A 15087-nucleotide genomic window follows, 5' to 3' on the forward strand; every position below is an offset into this window, starting at 1 on the left:
AGCTATTTCTGAATAGGTCGACTTGAATTGGGGGTTCCAAAGATGAAGAAGAAGAAGAAGATAGTGATTGGAGCACATGAATAAGACGTTGTCCGACTTCTGCTTATAATCATTTTCTCTAGCGGTATCTACTGCCTAAAACGGATATCAACTTAGACAACTGGACAATGTTCAATACAGAGCACTTAAAGCTCGATCCACATAGGAAAAGACACAGTAAAAGTAAGAAATCAACTTTATTATCTAGTAAATCAAAACCTCTCCCAAGCCCGAGACACAGTCAGAGCTATGTATCGAATACTTTGCGAGCGCTCATTCCTCGACTTAGGCTTTTCACCAAAAAGACCCTCGTAAAGCGACCGGGCAGCTTTCAACTCGATCCAGAATCCATCCGAACTGTGAAATCAGCTTGGCTCTAGAGTCAACAAATGAGAAAGCATGAACTTACCCGATGCCACAAGCAGAGGGTGCCAGCATATAGGCCCGCAATAAAATGCATGTCACCACTACATCATATGGCTTGCGCACAGTCTTTGTGCATCCAGGATAGCCTTTGCGCCCAATGACAAATGGCTGATAACCGTCATAACCGACCCCATTGAGATAGGTATCCTCGTTTACATCGACGATGGGCGGCGGGATTTCCTCGCCATCATGACCTTCGTCAGGGCCAGATACATGAACTCCGGAGCGTGAAATGATTTTATGGACATTGTCGATGAGTTGGGGCCAGATGGCTTTCCACTCGGGGGAGTTTGTATTGATAGGGTAGTAGTGGGTGTATCTTGGGCATCGGTTTAGTATTTTTGATAAGAATAATTTGGGTTTTACTCACCCCATTTTGACCAGTTGCTGTTTCCGATGGGATAGAAAAGTAGAGGAATTGAGTCGAGAGATCTAAAAGAAAAAAGCTGATGGTGACAGGTATATGAAGAAATCATGTGATTATAGGCAGAAGCATGCTTCTGTCTAGGCCACAATGTACAATGACATCGTTCTAGGCAAACCTGCCCTAATTTCCATTGTGCTTAATTAGATCCCCATTCAAGCCAATCTAAACAAGGCTGACTACTAAGTAGCTCCAGCATTTGCCCGTCGCCCCAAGGAAATCCAGACCTTAAATCCGAATAACCTGGCATGAGCTCCGCATCTGCAGCCCCAGAGTTCACGAGGGCTTCACTGCCATCAACGTGGCGTATTTCATTAGAAACTGAAATTGATTGATCAAAATTGTTGAACGTGTTGAGATCGTCATCTGCATTAGATGGTACATCCGAATCTTCAGCAGTGGCATCGAAAAGCGGGCGACAGAGTTCCAGCAAAGATGTAAAGAGACGATGTAGTTTTGCCACTGATTTTGATGTTCGTGTAAATGGTGAAAGTTTGTTAGTGATACTTTGCATCAGCTGGAGATCCTGCAAGTTGGATGTGCCGACGACGTTGCAGAAGAGGGAGAAGAAAGGGTGGAGGGGGAAAAGGAGAATTGTCCTGGTTTCATCACGTCAGTAGAGCATTTATGCAATGGGCTAAGCTTCTCTTTACCAAGCAAAGAAAGAGGCGTTCGGTTGTGATGGGTTGGAATGGAGGGCACGATTTTGCAAATGATGAAATGTGGTAAGTGCCTTGCGAGCGTTCTCTAGATACTTTCCCTGGTCTTTCTTCTCCATAAACAAATTAAATCGGAGTTGAAAGAAGCTACTGAGCAAGGTATGGTGGCAGAAGGTGCCGGCAATCCAGTCAGTTTGCGTTTCGTCCTGGACAGTCATATGTGACTTGTTTTTGTAATCCTAGTTATTAATTGTCTTGCCAGAAGGGTACTTAGGTTCTTACTATTATGTATTTGTCGTACAAATCATATGTATCTTGAATGATCTTATCAATTCGTGAAAGGCTCTGCGTTTTCTCAATTTCGCCACACCGAAGTTGAAGTTCAAGTGCCCTGTCCATAATACTCGCCATTTCCACCATGAACTGGAAGACAAGAGGAAAAGTGTCCCATTGAGTAAGTGTGACGGAGTCGAAACCTAGCTTGGGTAGCGATGGAGGTTTCTGGAAGAGTGCACTGAGTACTTTATCCAGATAAAAGCACCAAGTCGTACTCAACTTCATTTCATCCGTTTGCTCACTGAATGTGTCGGAAGTGTGCACATGATGATTGAGGAATGTTATTGTGCGTGCAGCAAAGGAAGTCATCATCCAGCTCTGGGGCATATTACCGAGAAACTGCATTAGCATTGCCTAGGCCCAAGACATGTCAGCATGATGCTGTGGAGCAAGCATTATTAGGCAATTTCCTATGCACCTACTCCCGATAGTAATGCTTGAACGAGCGTAAGAGTCGGAGGAGAAAGCATGTTGATTTGCCTTAGTGCAGCAAGTGCCATGTTTTTATAGTAATGCAGAGTATGCTCATGATGCTTTAAAAATGTCTCGTCATGGCGTATGCTGGTCCATCTAGAAATGCGGAATATTTCTTTGGCGTATACACACACCTGGTATTGAAGAAGAACCTGCTCATTTTCTTTTCTCTCCATCAAGGCGAGAACCATTGATTCGAGAGTCTTCTGAGAAATATGATCCTGCCATTGAGGCTTGTAGTCTATTATCAAATGTTAGTCATGAACCCCCCCCCCTCCCCCTTTGAAGACTTAAGAAGACTTCACCTGGTGATAAGATATACAGTAGTTCCGGCCGAAGGGCCTCATTCGGGTTAGTATTTGCAAAGGTAGCATCAGTGGGCATTTCACTGTCAATTGCAAATCCTGAGCTTAAACTCGACATCTGACTGACAACCTCCAGTGCGGACTTCAGCACGCCGCGTCTTGTAGGATTCATATCACTATCCTCATTTAATCTTGACAGAATCGACTCGTGTGCTTCGGCATAATGATGCGCAGTTTGCGCTTGCAAGAGATCTGTGCTTATCGGAACACCGGAAGTATCTTCAACTTCATCAGGTATCGGGCCGGTTGCATTGCTCCTAGCTGCCCTTGCCTCGGAAATAGGTATATAATGCACAGGACCAGAAGTTTGATTTCTGCTAAGAGTGATATATTAACATAAACGCCTATGACAAATCGAAGCGGTGTCGTACTGAGGAGAGACATGTGAAGCATTCTCTAAACTCTCTAGTCTTTTTGCAAGAGCCGAGATCCTATCATCTCAATTAATTACCGAGAACCATTTGATAAATAAACATGCACCTGTTAACTCACTTCGACTGTCGCGAGCGTACACTCCGAGTGGGACGTGTACGAAGACATGGCACGTCTGCTGTTTGGCAATTTCCACAATGCTCTTCCCTATCGCATTTTACCTAGCCTCAGTAAGCAAAAATCCCCATATATCGACAGATACAGGCTAGTCTAACCTTCCGTAAATGGCACAAATCGCACTATGTGTGGGTGACATTAGTAGAGGAGTTCGCCGAGCAGCTAGATTTAAAATGACGTACCGCCGCCCTATTTGACTGTCGGGCCTGGGAAGCCATATCCGCAGCAAATGAAAATTTACAGACACAGAATTGATGAAATAATACTATTCCAGTCCTGACTAGCTAGCTAGTATGTGGCATAGAACGTTCGGAATGATTTGATTCAAGAATTCGGAGGAGGGAAAATCGGACCAGCTCGGCTTTCGGGTCCGGTAAGCTTCCGAGAGATGTATGCCGCCCTAACTATGTGACCAGTTGATGGTTTATCTCTTCTCAAGCTACGTTGAAATCTACGTTGCTCTCGCGGTTATTTTCGAAGAGTAAAACGCAAGCCAAACCAAACAGAAAGGATGAAAGAAGAGATGGACGACTGTGACCACCCAAAGACATATCTACCACGCAAGAAGAGGCCTTGCCTGGAGGACAGCAGTGATGATGACAAGCCTTTGGTAAGTATCGCCAGCATAGGGAATATATGATAGCACAATCTAACCTGGTGTCTCAGTCGAAACATCTATATCGAAAACGAGATCGAAATGTCAGTCCCAATCGAGCGGATTCGGCCAACGACGAAAGCCTGCAGACTACAATCACGAAAGCCGTCACATGCGAAGACTCAGACTCTGATGTGCCCCTTCTGAATCGAAATACTCGGAGTAATGGAAATCGTTTATATATGCCAATATCCAAAATGAAAGACCGCATAAAGTCTGAAGGTGATTCGAAAGAAGGTCTACACGTTCCGCTGCTCGAAAATGCACGAAAGGAAGGGAACACCGAGAATGACGCACCAGGCCAAAGCCCAGGCAGCCAGGGACAGGAAGGCGATACAACAGGAAACGAATGGTGGAACGAGCCTGACAAACATGACGGCACAATCAAATGGAAAACGCTCGAGCATAATGGCGTGCTATTCCCACCTCCATATGCCCCCTTACCAGCCGATGTAAAAATGAAGTACGATGGAATCCCTATCACGCTCGAGCCGGAAGTCGAAGAAATCGCATGCTTCTTTGGAGAAATGTTGGATGCCACACACTATGTCGAAAACCCTACGTTCCGAAAGAATTTTTTCGAAGATTTCCAGAAGACTATCAAAAGAACTTCAGGTGCCCGGAATCCGCAGGGAAGGGTTCTACAGATTGAGACTTTGGCCAAGTGTGACTTCTCTTCTATATTCGAGTACTTTCAGATGAGAAAAGCTCAAAGAAAAGCTGAGCCACTGGCTCAGAGAAAAGAGCAAAAGGCCGCCAGAGATGCATTGGAGGAACCGTTTAGACTTTGCATTTGGGATGGCCAACCGCAGAAAGTAGGAAACTTTCGAATTGAGCCACCTGGGCTCTTTCGGGGCCGCGGAGACCATCCAAGGAACGGGAAGGTCAAGACCAGGGTTTCTCCAGAGCAAGTCACACTCAATCTCAGCAAGAATGCCAATGTGCCCCTGCCTCCTGTCGGACATCAGTGGAAGGATATCAAACATGACCGAGAGGCGACATGGCTAGCCATGTGGAAGGGAAATGTGAACGGTAATTACAAATATGTCATGCTAGCGGCCAATTCAAACGTTCGCGGCCAGAGTGACTACAAGAAATTTGAGACTTCTCGCCGGCTAGAGCAGCATATCGATCGCATACGGCATGATTATCAGCAGGGTCTCCGGCATGAGCTCATGGAAATACGCCAGTTAGCGACTGCCATGTATCTCATTGACAAGCTTGCATTGCGAGCTGGTAATGAGAAAGGGGAAGGCGAGGCAGATACTGTCGGCTGTTGCTCCTTGAAATACGAGAATGTCACTCTGAAACCGCCAAATACCGTCGTACTTGATTTTCTGGGAAAAGACAGTATCCGATTCTATGACGAGGTTGGAGTAGATCGACAGGTATTTAAAAACTTCAAGATCTTCAAGAAATTCCCCAAGAAGGAAGGGGATGAGATCTTCGATCGGTTGACGGTATGCAGATATTCCATTTGGACCATGAAGCAACAGCATTCTAACTTATTTAACCAGACATCTGGACTAAATAGACACCTTTCCAATTATATGCCCGGTCTAACCGCCAAAGTCTTTCGTACTTTCAATGCTTCGTTCATTTTCTCGAACCTGCTGAAGACAATAAAGCCCGAAGCTTCCGTTACCGAAAAGGTCAAAGCATATAACGATGCAAACAGAACCGTTGCTATCCTATGCAACCACAAGCGGGCCATTACCGCCAGCCATTCGGCACAGATAGAAAAGCTTTATGATCGAGTAAGTCAACCGCGACCGCATAACTCAATTCATAACACATACTTACCCCTCGTAGGAAAAAGCAATACAATACGAGCTTTGGCGTCGCAAGAAAATGATGCTTAGCCTGGACCCTGGGGTTCGGGAGGCAATGGGAGATGGTTATTTCGAGCGTGATGACTGTCTGGAGCTCGACTGGATCAAAGAACATCAGATCTCGTTGGTAGAGGAAAAGCGCCAAAAGATCATGAAGAAATTTGAAGCAGACCCAACAAGACTGCAACAAGAACTCGAAATTATCAAGCAGATGGAACTGGACTTTCAAGAGGAGAATGAAACCGGAGAGGTTCAATACGAAAGCAAGCGTGTCTCCATGGAAAGCACCAAAAAGAGAATTGACAGGCTCCAAAAGCAACTAGAAGCAACAAGAGCCCAAGCTGAAAACAAGGAAAGCAACAAGGAAGTCGCTCTTGGTACATCGAAGATGGTGAGTCCTTGACTTCGTTCCCAACAGCAGGCTGATGGCTTATGCGATATAGAATTATATCGATCCACGACTCTCAGTAGTGTTCTCGAAAAAATTCAATGTGCCAATAAATAAACTATTTTCGAAGGGCTTACAGGAGAAGTTTGACTGGGCTATTAAATCGGTTGATGAGTCGTGGGAATTCTAGCATTCTCCTTTCATTTTTGTATCGACAGTGCTTTGGATAGGCTAGACGTGAGGTAGGTAATACGTATATAATCCTATAATCCATTGCTACAATATTTACCTTATGTGGTACCTCGGACGTTGGTCGGATCTCGTCGGACAGTCGGACGCGACAACGCTCCGAAGATTTGCATGTCGGTCTACAAAACCCTTGAGATGTCTCGCTACCAGAGAGGCTTTTTCTTCGATGGCTAATAGCTTTCGGAAACAATTCAAGTGTTTATCGAGTGACGAAATAACAACGCCCAATCAACTATAGCCTCTCCAAGTACCTCCGTTGATCGTGTCCAGATAGATCTGCCAGCTTTAGGACAAATGCTACATTTATTGCCACCGGAGATATTGATGCTCATAGCTCATAATTTGGATCCTGACGCACTTTTCTGCGTGCTTCACATAATCCCGAGGTTAACAAACTTCTTGACTGCACGGCACATTTCTCGACAGAATGACAACGAAGAAACCATCCTCCATTTACTCGCAAAAAACGGACCTGCGAACTTGATGCAATTACTCCTGCGAAAAAAATGGGTTGATTCAAACCAACAAGACGAGAGAAGACATACACCACTTTCATGGGCCGCTAGAAACGGCCAAGCGACACAGGTCCGAATCCTGTTAACGCACAAAGGTGTTGATCCGAACTCCAGAACCCTCGAGGGCTGGACACCACTGTCCCTTAGTGCCCGTTTGGGACACCAAGCGGTAGTGGAGGAGCTGTTATCACGACAGGATGTGGACGCCAATGCGGCGGATATGTGGAACTGTTCGCCGCTGGAATACGCTGCTGGTTCCGGACATCTTCGGATTGTGAAACTTCTTCTGCAAAAGGGGGCCAATCCAGCAGCGATAGATATGCGAGGATGGACGCCCATATCTCGTGCTGCGCAGGAGGGGCATGAAGATTTTGTTAGTGCTCTGCTTGAGTGCGACAAGATGACAGCCGACTTGGCAGATTTTGAATACAGAACACCCTTGTCTCATGCGGCTGAAGAGGGTTACGAAAGTATTGTTCAGCTTTTGCTATCTTTGAACAGTGTAAATGCAGACTCCAAGGATTTCGAGGGCCGGACACCGCTTGCATGGGCTGCTCGAGGAGGATGTGAAGGCGTCGTGAAGATGCTCCTGGAGCGTGATGATGTTGAGGTCGACGGGAAATGTAATCAGAATTGGACTCCACTCTCTCGCGCTTGTCAAGAAGGCTATGAAAGTATTGTGAGGCTGCTTTTGTCCCGTGGCGGTGTTGATGTTAATTCTCGGGATCATGATGGATGGACACCTCTGATGCATGCCACTGAACAAGGCCATAAGAGAGTTATTCGAATTCTATTGGGAGAAACTAATCCATAATTAGAGATAATGTGCAGCGTATATAGTACTCCGTAAAAAGTCTCTAAATAGCCTTGTGAATCAATAGTCGCAACCCGGCACTAAATCTCAATGATTCCCATTCTTGCATAGTGCTATACCCAAATAAGAATTTTGAGGGTCCAAAGATCAGAAGGGGGCGTCGATCTAGCACTAATCCTTTATGATATTTTATTGATTACAGGCCACAGTATGTGGTATGTGCACTCCAGATCATTCCTCCTTGCGTCGACATCCCTAAAGAAGTGACGTACCATATCGATCCGTATCCCTTTTCAAGCACAGAGCCAAAAAAAATATGGTGAACTCAGTCCCATCCAAACACCTCCTCGAAGCTTGAAATGAAAGCCATACGAGAAATATTCAACGACATTTTCCGCGCGTCGTCATTACGCGAAAAGATTGAATATACCAGCCTAACACGACCATCGGACGACGATGCAGAGGCCGAGACAGGCACACGCGATGAAGATCCCCAGCAAACATCCTTCCAGATACACGAAACAGCAACAACAACAACACCAGCAACAGAAGCCAAAACCATAGCCCAAAACTCCACACCGGTAGTCTTCTCCCTCCTCCTTGAATACTCCCTCACCACTATTACCGTAATCACCGTCGGTAATCTAGGGACCGTTGAACTCGGCGCCGCCAGTCTCGCTGGCTTCACAGCGAACGCCACAGGTTACGCTGTCTATTATGGCATAACCACGAGTCTGGACACGCTATGTGCGCAGTCTTACGGGTCCGGCATGAAGCACCTTACCGCCGTGCATCTGCAGCGGATGGCACTTCTGCTGGCTTTGGTGACCATTCCGATGGCTGCGCTGTGGTGGTGCGCGGAGGGGATCTTGGTACGCATTATACCGGAGCGGGATACGGCTGTGCTGGCAGGAAGGTATTTGCATATTGCGGCTTGGGGGATGCCAGGATATGCGGCGTTTGAGTCTGGGAGGAGGTATATTCAGGCACAGGGGTGCTATTCGGCGGGTATGTATGTGTTGTTGATATGTACGCCGATTAGTGCATTTTTGAATTGGTTTCTGGTTTGGGTATGTATACACTTTTTCTCACATAGACTATAAAAGCAAAGTAATGCTGACATTACAGAACCGTGGGATGGGCTTTATCGGCGCCCCCATAGCCCTAGCTCTGACAGACAACCTCATAGCTCTCACGTTCTTCCTTCTTGTCTACTTCTTCTCTCTAGACAAATGCTGGATTGGATTCACGAAACAATCTCTCCGCAACTGGGAACCCATGATCCGCCTCTCAATCCCAAGTCTCCTGACCGTCGAAGTCGAGACTCTCGCCTACGGTCTTAACACCTACGCCGCGTCGTATCTAGGCCCCTCCATCCTCGCAACACAGACCGTCCTCTCCACCATCTCAAACATTTTCTGGCATATCCCATTCGCCATATCTACCTCCTCGCGAATTCGCATCGGGAACTGGATTGGCGCCGGGAGCCCCAATGCAGCGAGGCTAGCCACGCGTGTCTCACTGTATGTTGCTGTCGTTGTTGGATGTGTTGGTATATCCGTGCTCTTGGTGTTTGGGCGGTACATCGCGCGCGTTTTTGCAAAAGAAGACGATGTGATCGAGATGGTTCTGAATGTTTTGCCGGTGTGTGCTGCCTGTCATGTTGTGGAGTGCATTGCTATCATTAGTAACGGGGTGCTGTGTGCAATTGGACGACAAGATGTAGCGGGATGGGTGCAGACAGGTGCTTTCAGTGTCCTTGGTCTTCCAGTTGGGCTCGGGCTTGCGTTTGGGCTTGGGTGGAATGTGTCGGGGTTCTGGATTGGGACATTGCTGGCATTATGTGTGGTGGTTTGGATAGAGCTGGTATTTATCAAAAGTGTTAAGTGGAGGCGCTGTGTTCAGGAAGCACAAAGAGATATGTCTGCTGCCGAAAATTGATCTTGTCATCTCTGTATATCAATTCTACAGTCTGGAAACTAAATACCATTCCACATCCACGCTAACTGTACCGAAGCTAGGCACCCAAAACCTGCAAGTGCAAGAAAAACCATTTCCAAACCTGCATATCCGGCGAGATTCTCTGCACCAGCAAGAAGGATCGGAACGGCGCCAGTAGACAAGTTCGTGAGACTCGTCATGACCCCGAATCCAAACGTGATCACTTCCTGATGATTTTCAGAGTTGGGGCTGCCTTGATTCGCGTCATCAGAATCAATCGTTCCGTATCCTCTCTCAGACGCATCTTGCACTATCCCTCTGCCTTCCGCAGCAGACCAAGTCTTGCCCACAAAGATAAGGCATCTTGTGAGACTGGTCCAGAATACAACTCCGAAAAGTGCATATGCAGTGCCCAGTAAGCTTAGTGGGAGAATCGGTCCAATTTTGGTACTGGTCAGAAATAGTAGATGTGCCAGAAGCATAAGCAAGTTAGTAATGACCAGAGCAGCTGGATAGTGGTTAAAAAATGGTAGATCTAGTAGAAGGCCCAGTGGAGGGACGAGAACGCTTGATAGAATGTATGGAACACTGCAGTGTAATGGTATTAGCTCTCAATATCCGGGTATTAACAAATTTTCGATATTTACCTCGTTGCTGAGCCAGCAGCGCGCTGATCACCACCATAGAACGTAAATGCAAGAAATCGCTGGGCCGAGTTCGTAAACGTATTGATGCTGCCGTATCCCAGCATGCAAAGGAGTCCTAGCTGCCAGAAAATTCGGGGGCATTGGGCGAGAGAGACAAGGAGGTTGACATTCATTCCTGTTTCCTCTTCTTCATCATTTGACTCTTCTGTACCTGTGCGTTTCCCACCTGTAGAGTCATCGATAGATATCAGATAAAGCGCACTCAGAATAGAGACCCCAAGCGAGAATCCAGTACCCATCCAGCCCGCAGCGACTACACCATGGGCTTTGGCCAGCCGCGGAATGAGAATCGAATTGGTAACGCTGCCTAACCTCCACGATGCGAGGTTCATCGCCAGTGCCAGTGAGAGGCACTTATCTCTGCCTAGGTGTCAGCAACAATGGATGTGACCTGTAGTTAAGAGTAGTTAGAATGTGCGCACCTGAACCATCGCGTGGTAATCTCGGATCCCAATACTCCCATAACCTCACCTCCAAGTCCGAACAAGGTCCGGCCCAAGATCATCCCGGGCTGAAACTGGGTCTGGACGGAGAGCGCAAATACTAGCTGCCCAAAGACCACGCTGGTGAGCGTTAGCAGGAGGGCGAATTTCTCGCCAAAGCGTTGCACTAGGGGCCCGCAGAAGAAGGGGAGAATTGTATTCGGGGTCGCGTATGCGGTATACAGCGCAGATACGAGGTAGGCATATTTCGAGTCGGAAAGGCCTAGATGTGCTTGTAACGGGGTTGATAGTGAGGCTGGGAGGTCGTATACTATATTTTGAGGTTTTTCAATATTAGATCCGTACAAGTACTCCGCGCGTAGATGTTCTATTTACTAAAGTAGACTCCCCACATCAAAGTGCAGACGGCAGTGAGGACACACCAGTAGCCTCCGAAGGCCCGTGCCATTGTTCGGTACTTTATATTTAGTTTTCAAGGAAAAGAGGGGAAAGTTGAAAGTTAAGTACTGGCGTTGCTGTCCTTTACCATTTACCGCAAACCACGCAGTTGCGGTCACCTGGAAGTACGTGGCAGGCATGCAGAAAAATGCATGAAATCTGCATCCCGCACGCTAGGACCTTGTATTATTGCCACTCGTTTTGCCCCACGAGCAAATGAGGAAGAGAGCGGCTGTATGCAGAATGCAATCTGATTCGATGTTCGATGCAAGAGGAGTAAATGCCGATTGGCATCATGTATCAACGTTTTGAGTCGGACAGCCATGATGATACTCTAATCCTCGGTTATGACCATGATGTTTTTGGATCATATACTGGGACTTGCTAAGAAAATAGCTTAGTTCCCGATCGCGATCGGGAAAAGACTTGGCCAGCTGATCTGGACCCAAGAACGCCTCAAATGTAATGGGGATATTCTCATGCTTGCAGCTCGATGCGCTGGCTGGTGATGTGATCTATCCCACAGTGACCATAACGAATTATGTATTTGCATGATAGAGGGGTGCAGCAAGCAATACCCTCTGTATATAATGTCCCGCATATTGTGCCAGAGATGCTCGATTCAATTCATCCCAAGAGATAACAATCCATAACAATGACTATCCCAGGTCAATTGGGTCGTGTCAGCTCATTATTCCCTTACATTGAAAAAGACTGGTGGAGAGACGCCTATAACGAGACATACCTCTATGCGGATGGAGACTGCGTCGAGGATCCAACCGTCACGGCGAAGGAGTGCGACGGCCTGTTAAACATTCCCCGTGTACAAAAGCTCTTTCAAAACGCCACCAGCATTACTCCGGTGAAAGTGCTTGATCTGTGTTGCGGTCAGGGCCGACACACCATCCACCTCGCAAAGCGCTTTCCAGCCGTGCATTTTCACGGCGTTGACCAAAGCACCTATCTCCTGGATATAGCTCAGGAGCGAGCGAAAGCCGAGGACTTGACCAGAAATACCAAGTTTGAAGCGGGCGATGCGCGCCAAATCCCTGTTGCGGACGACAATTTTGACGTGATCGTCCTTCTCGGAAATTCATTCGGGCACGGCAACGAACAGGACAATCTGCAAACTGTCCGGGAAGCTCGTCGGGTCCTAAAACCAGGAGGTATCTTTATCATCGACTATGTGGATGGCGAATGGATGCGGGCCAACTTCACCCAGAGCGGGTGGGAGTGGCTCGATACCGAGCTCGTAGCCAAAGCAAACAAGCAGTTGAGGAGCATAACGGCCAGTATGAAGCTGCTAGCGTGTCGCGAACGTGAACTGTCCCCGGACAAAAAGCTCCTCGCTAGCAGGGAGATCGTGATCGATCTCGCAGCTCCAGCCGTGCATCAGGATCTGTTCTATTCTGTTCGGATGTATGACCTCGATGAGATGGAGGGGCTTCTGCATCGGGCCGGACTGTGTATGCAGCCCCAGGATGCGCAACAGATCAATGGGCCAAAGAATGAGAATGGAGCTGCGGATGCGGGAATGATGGAGTGCCGGCAGTTGGTCGTTGCTCATAAGCCAGGTGTAACGTCCACGGCCCCCGCTACAGCTTTAACCCCTCTCGTTCCTCAAGATGCGGACCTATACATCCACCCTCATCTGACCCCGGACTACGACCCAGAGAAAGGCCGATCGCTGCGCGTGTCGGAGTCCGTACCGGTTGGTACAGTTCTTGTGGTAGATCCTCCATACGCCGTGGTTCCCTCGGAGCATCCATCGACACACGATGCTATCATGTGTAGCAATATTATATGTCGCCGGCAAGTTCCTCAAGCCATAGCTGTCCGTTGCCCCAATGACTGCATTCAAGACGTTGTCTGGTGCAACGATCATTGCCGGGCTACAGGCCAGGCGACTCACGACTTTGAATGTGACTGGCTCAAGCAGCATGGAACAACTATCCGCGAAAAAGAAGATGAATATACCCTTTCCATGGCCGGCGGCGTGGCGTTGTGGTAGCGTCCCGAGGCAGCCCCCATTATTGGGAACTTTTCCTAGAGAAAGTTCTACCACTGGGAGGTCGTGAGTTCGATTCTCACCACTGGCACATTATACCACCATGTGGCCTTTTTCCGAGGAATTTGGCTTGCTACGGCACCCGGGAGCATCTAGGGGCTCCCAAAAAAGAAGTAAGTGAGCGTTCTCTAGTCTATCACACACGGTGTGGGGTGTTAGAGGACCTTTTCCCAGCCTCTAACCCCTAAGGATGCTTACGAAGAACGGCCTAGGCCAATTAACAGTTTGAATCACATCAAGCTCAGATGTAAAAAGGAGCGGATGGTAAGCTCATGCCTCAGCTAAGCTACTTATCCCTAGGGATAGGGTACGGTCCTTATGGACAAGGAATCATGGGTTCTTTACCCGTCGAAGGTGGCTAGAGTGAACTAGCCAATAATACAAGGAGGGTTAGGAACTTTCTTAGGGCCCTATAGCCACAGTTATCGTAGCGCTATAGGGGCATAAGAAATAAGTACTGCCCAAATGCCCTGCGCAGACAAGGCGGATTGGGGCGAGGAAAAAGCTACGAATGGTCAAGAAAAAAGATGTTAAGAAAAACTGAATGTACTGAATAAGTCTACCATCTTGGTAGCGGTCTGTCATAGCCCCTAGGGCTCGGTATGGACCTTAAACTTGATTAAATAAATAAATAAATAAATACCCTTTCCATGCTCTGGATTATCGTTCGGATATATGCAGGGCGCCATTTAGAGATGCAAGCCAAATCCGGCTCTCACCAGCACTACCCATGGCAAGACAAGTTCCCGTACGGGTGGAGGGGAATGGACGACCTCCGCGACAACATGGATCTCTGGCCCCAGGCGGAACTTGACATCTGGCGAAGACAGATTGAAACATATCTCAGCAATCATCAAGGGCTTCCTGATACTGAAGAGGTGTTGATGCTGGTCTCCAAAGAGGAGTCAAACGCTTTTGGACTCTATCCAGGGGCCACAGGGATAATTCCATTCACAGACCAGCCACATAAACGAGGCCCTCAATATGCATTAGCTTGCTACCAGCGAGCGACCATGGCGAACCATTCTTGTTTTCCGAATGTAAGCTTCTTCGATCACATTTCAATGGATTCCGAGTACTGATGAAATAGATTACCTGGGCAGCGGATGAGCGTGGGCGGATAGTCTACACCACATCGCGAGATATAGCTGCCGGCGAAGAATGCTGCATTGCTTATTTCGACTTGTCCACATACGTGGATTTCCAGGCGAGGCAGAAGCTGACCAAGAACCTTTTCACTTTCGCCTGCACTTGCGAACGTTGTCTGAAGGAGGCCCAAAATGCATAAATAGAGTCCAGGGAAAATAAATGCTTGGGCGGTTTATTGATGGTGTTTGAATAGGGAAGTCCAAGAAGAAAAAATACGTTAATATTGATTGTGATACCACATTCTATACCCTTTCATTTACTCCCATACTCCATAACAGTATCATGCCAAACCGTTTGCCCCAACCCAACCACAAAATATGTCATAATGCTAGTCATATGCGCTATGTCAATGCGTAGTACCCGCAGGAGCCCAAACGATTTCGTCTTCAGTTTCCGAGGCAAGGTACACCTTGTCGGATATCCAATCATTCCCGGCAACCCCCAGCCCAAAATAATTACTTATATCTGGGATCTACTGTAACTTATTGGGACTGCAAAGTAATTCCATTGGGGATTATTCAGAATTGAAGCCAAATCGACAGTTCAAATTATGTGTTCTGGGACTTCTAGATAAGGATTCCCTGCTTCATCCGCGGGAAATTTGATTTCGGTAGCG

The 15087-nt window shown here is 47.5% G+C and overlaps 7 protein-coding genes across 7 annotated transcripts; 5 read left to right on the forward strand and 2 right to left on the reverse strand.

The window, feature by feature from the left end:
* Positions 1–251: 251 nt before the first annotated feature.
* Positions 252–840, reverse strand: ACHE_51056A (uncharacterized protein; the record flags this gene model as incomplete). The annotated part of the gene is made up of 3 exons (XM_043280840.1): positions 252–396; positions 449–784; positions 836–840. 3 exons carry the CDS (start codon positions 838–840, stop codon positions 252–254), a joined length of 486 nt encoding a protein of 161 aa, XP_043138380.1.
* A 2943-nt stretch (positions 841–3783) lies between these two features.
* Positions 3784–6337, forward strand: TOP1_4 (DNA topoisomerase 1; the record flags this gene model as incomplete). The annotated part of the gene is made up of 5 exons (XM_043280842.1): positions 3784–3882; positions 3939–5387; positions 5445–5684; positions 5740–6150; positions 6203–6337. 5 exons carry the CDS (start codon positions 3784–3786, stop codon positions 6335–6337), a joined length of 2334 nt encoding a protein of 777 aa, XP_043138381.1.
* Positions 6338–6879: 542 nt separating this feature from the next.
* On the forward strand, positions 6880–7725 carry ACHE_51058S (ankyrin repeat domain-containing protein; the record flags this gene model as incomplete). Its single annotated transcript, XM_043280843.1, has 1 exon — positions 6880–7725. The coding sequence occupies one exon, from the start codon at positions 6880–6882 to the stop codon at positions 7723–7725; it is 846 nt and encodes a 281-aa protein (XP_043138382.1).
* A 359-nt stretch (positions 7726–8084) lies between these two features.
* Positions 8085–9666, forward strand: ACHE_51059S (MATE family efflux transporter; the record flags this gene model as incomplete). The annotated part of the gene is made up of 2 exons (XM_043280844.1): positions 8085–8795; positions 8854–9666. 2 exons carry the CDS (start codon positions 8085–8087, stop codon positions 9664–9666), a joined length of 1524 nt encoding a protein of 507 aa, XP_043138383.1.
* A 643-nt stretch (positions 9667–10309) lies between these two features.
* Positions 10310–11264, reverse strand: ACHE_51060A (uncharacterized protein; the record flags this gene model as incomplete). Its single annotated transcript, XM_043280845.1, has 3 exons — positions 10310–10733; positions 10796–11126; positions 11192–11264. The coding sequence occupies 3 exons, from the start codon at positions 11262–11264 to the stop codon at positions 10310–10312; spliced, it is 828 nt and encodes a 275-aa protein (XP_043138384.1).
* Positions 11265–11909: 645 nt separating this feature from the next.
* On the forward strand, positions 11910–13265 carry ACHE_51061S (uncharacterized protein; the record flags this gene model as incomplete). The annotated part of the gene is made up of 1 exon (XM_043280846.1): positions 11910–13265. The coding sequence occupies one exon, from the start codon at positions 11910–11912 to the stop codon at positions 13263–13265; it is 1356 nt and encodes a 451-aa protein (XP_043138385.1).
* A 707-nt stretch (positions 13266–13972) lies between these two features.
* Positions 13973–14610, forward strand: ACHE_51062S (SET domain-containing protein; the record flags this gene model as incomplete). Its single annotated transcript, XM_043280847.1, has 2 exons — positions 13973–14362; positions 14413–14610. 2 exons carry the CDS (start codon positions 13973–13975, stop codon positions 14608–14610), a joined length of 588 nt encoding a protein of 195 aa, XP_043138386.1.
* Between the last annotated feature and the right edge of the window lie 477 nt (positions 14611–15087).

This window comes from Aspergillus chevalieri, chromosome 5 (assembly GCF_016861735.1).
Source record: "Aspergillus chevalieri M1 DNA, chromosome 5, nearly complete sequence".
Classification (NCBI taxonomy): Eukaryota; Fungi; Ascomycota; class Eurotiomycetes; order Eurotiales; family Aspergillaceae; genus Aspergillus; species Aspergillus chevalieri.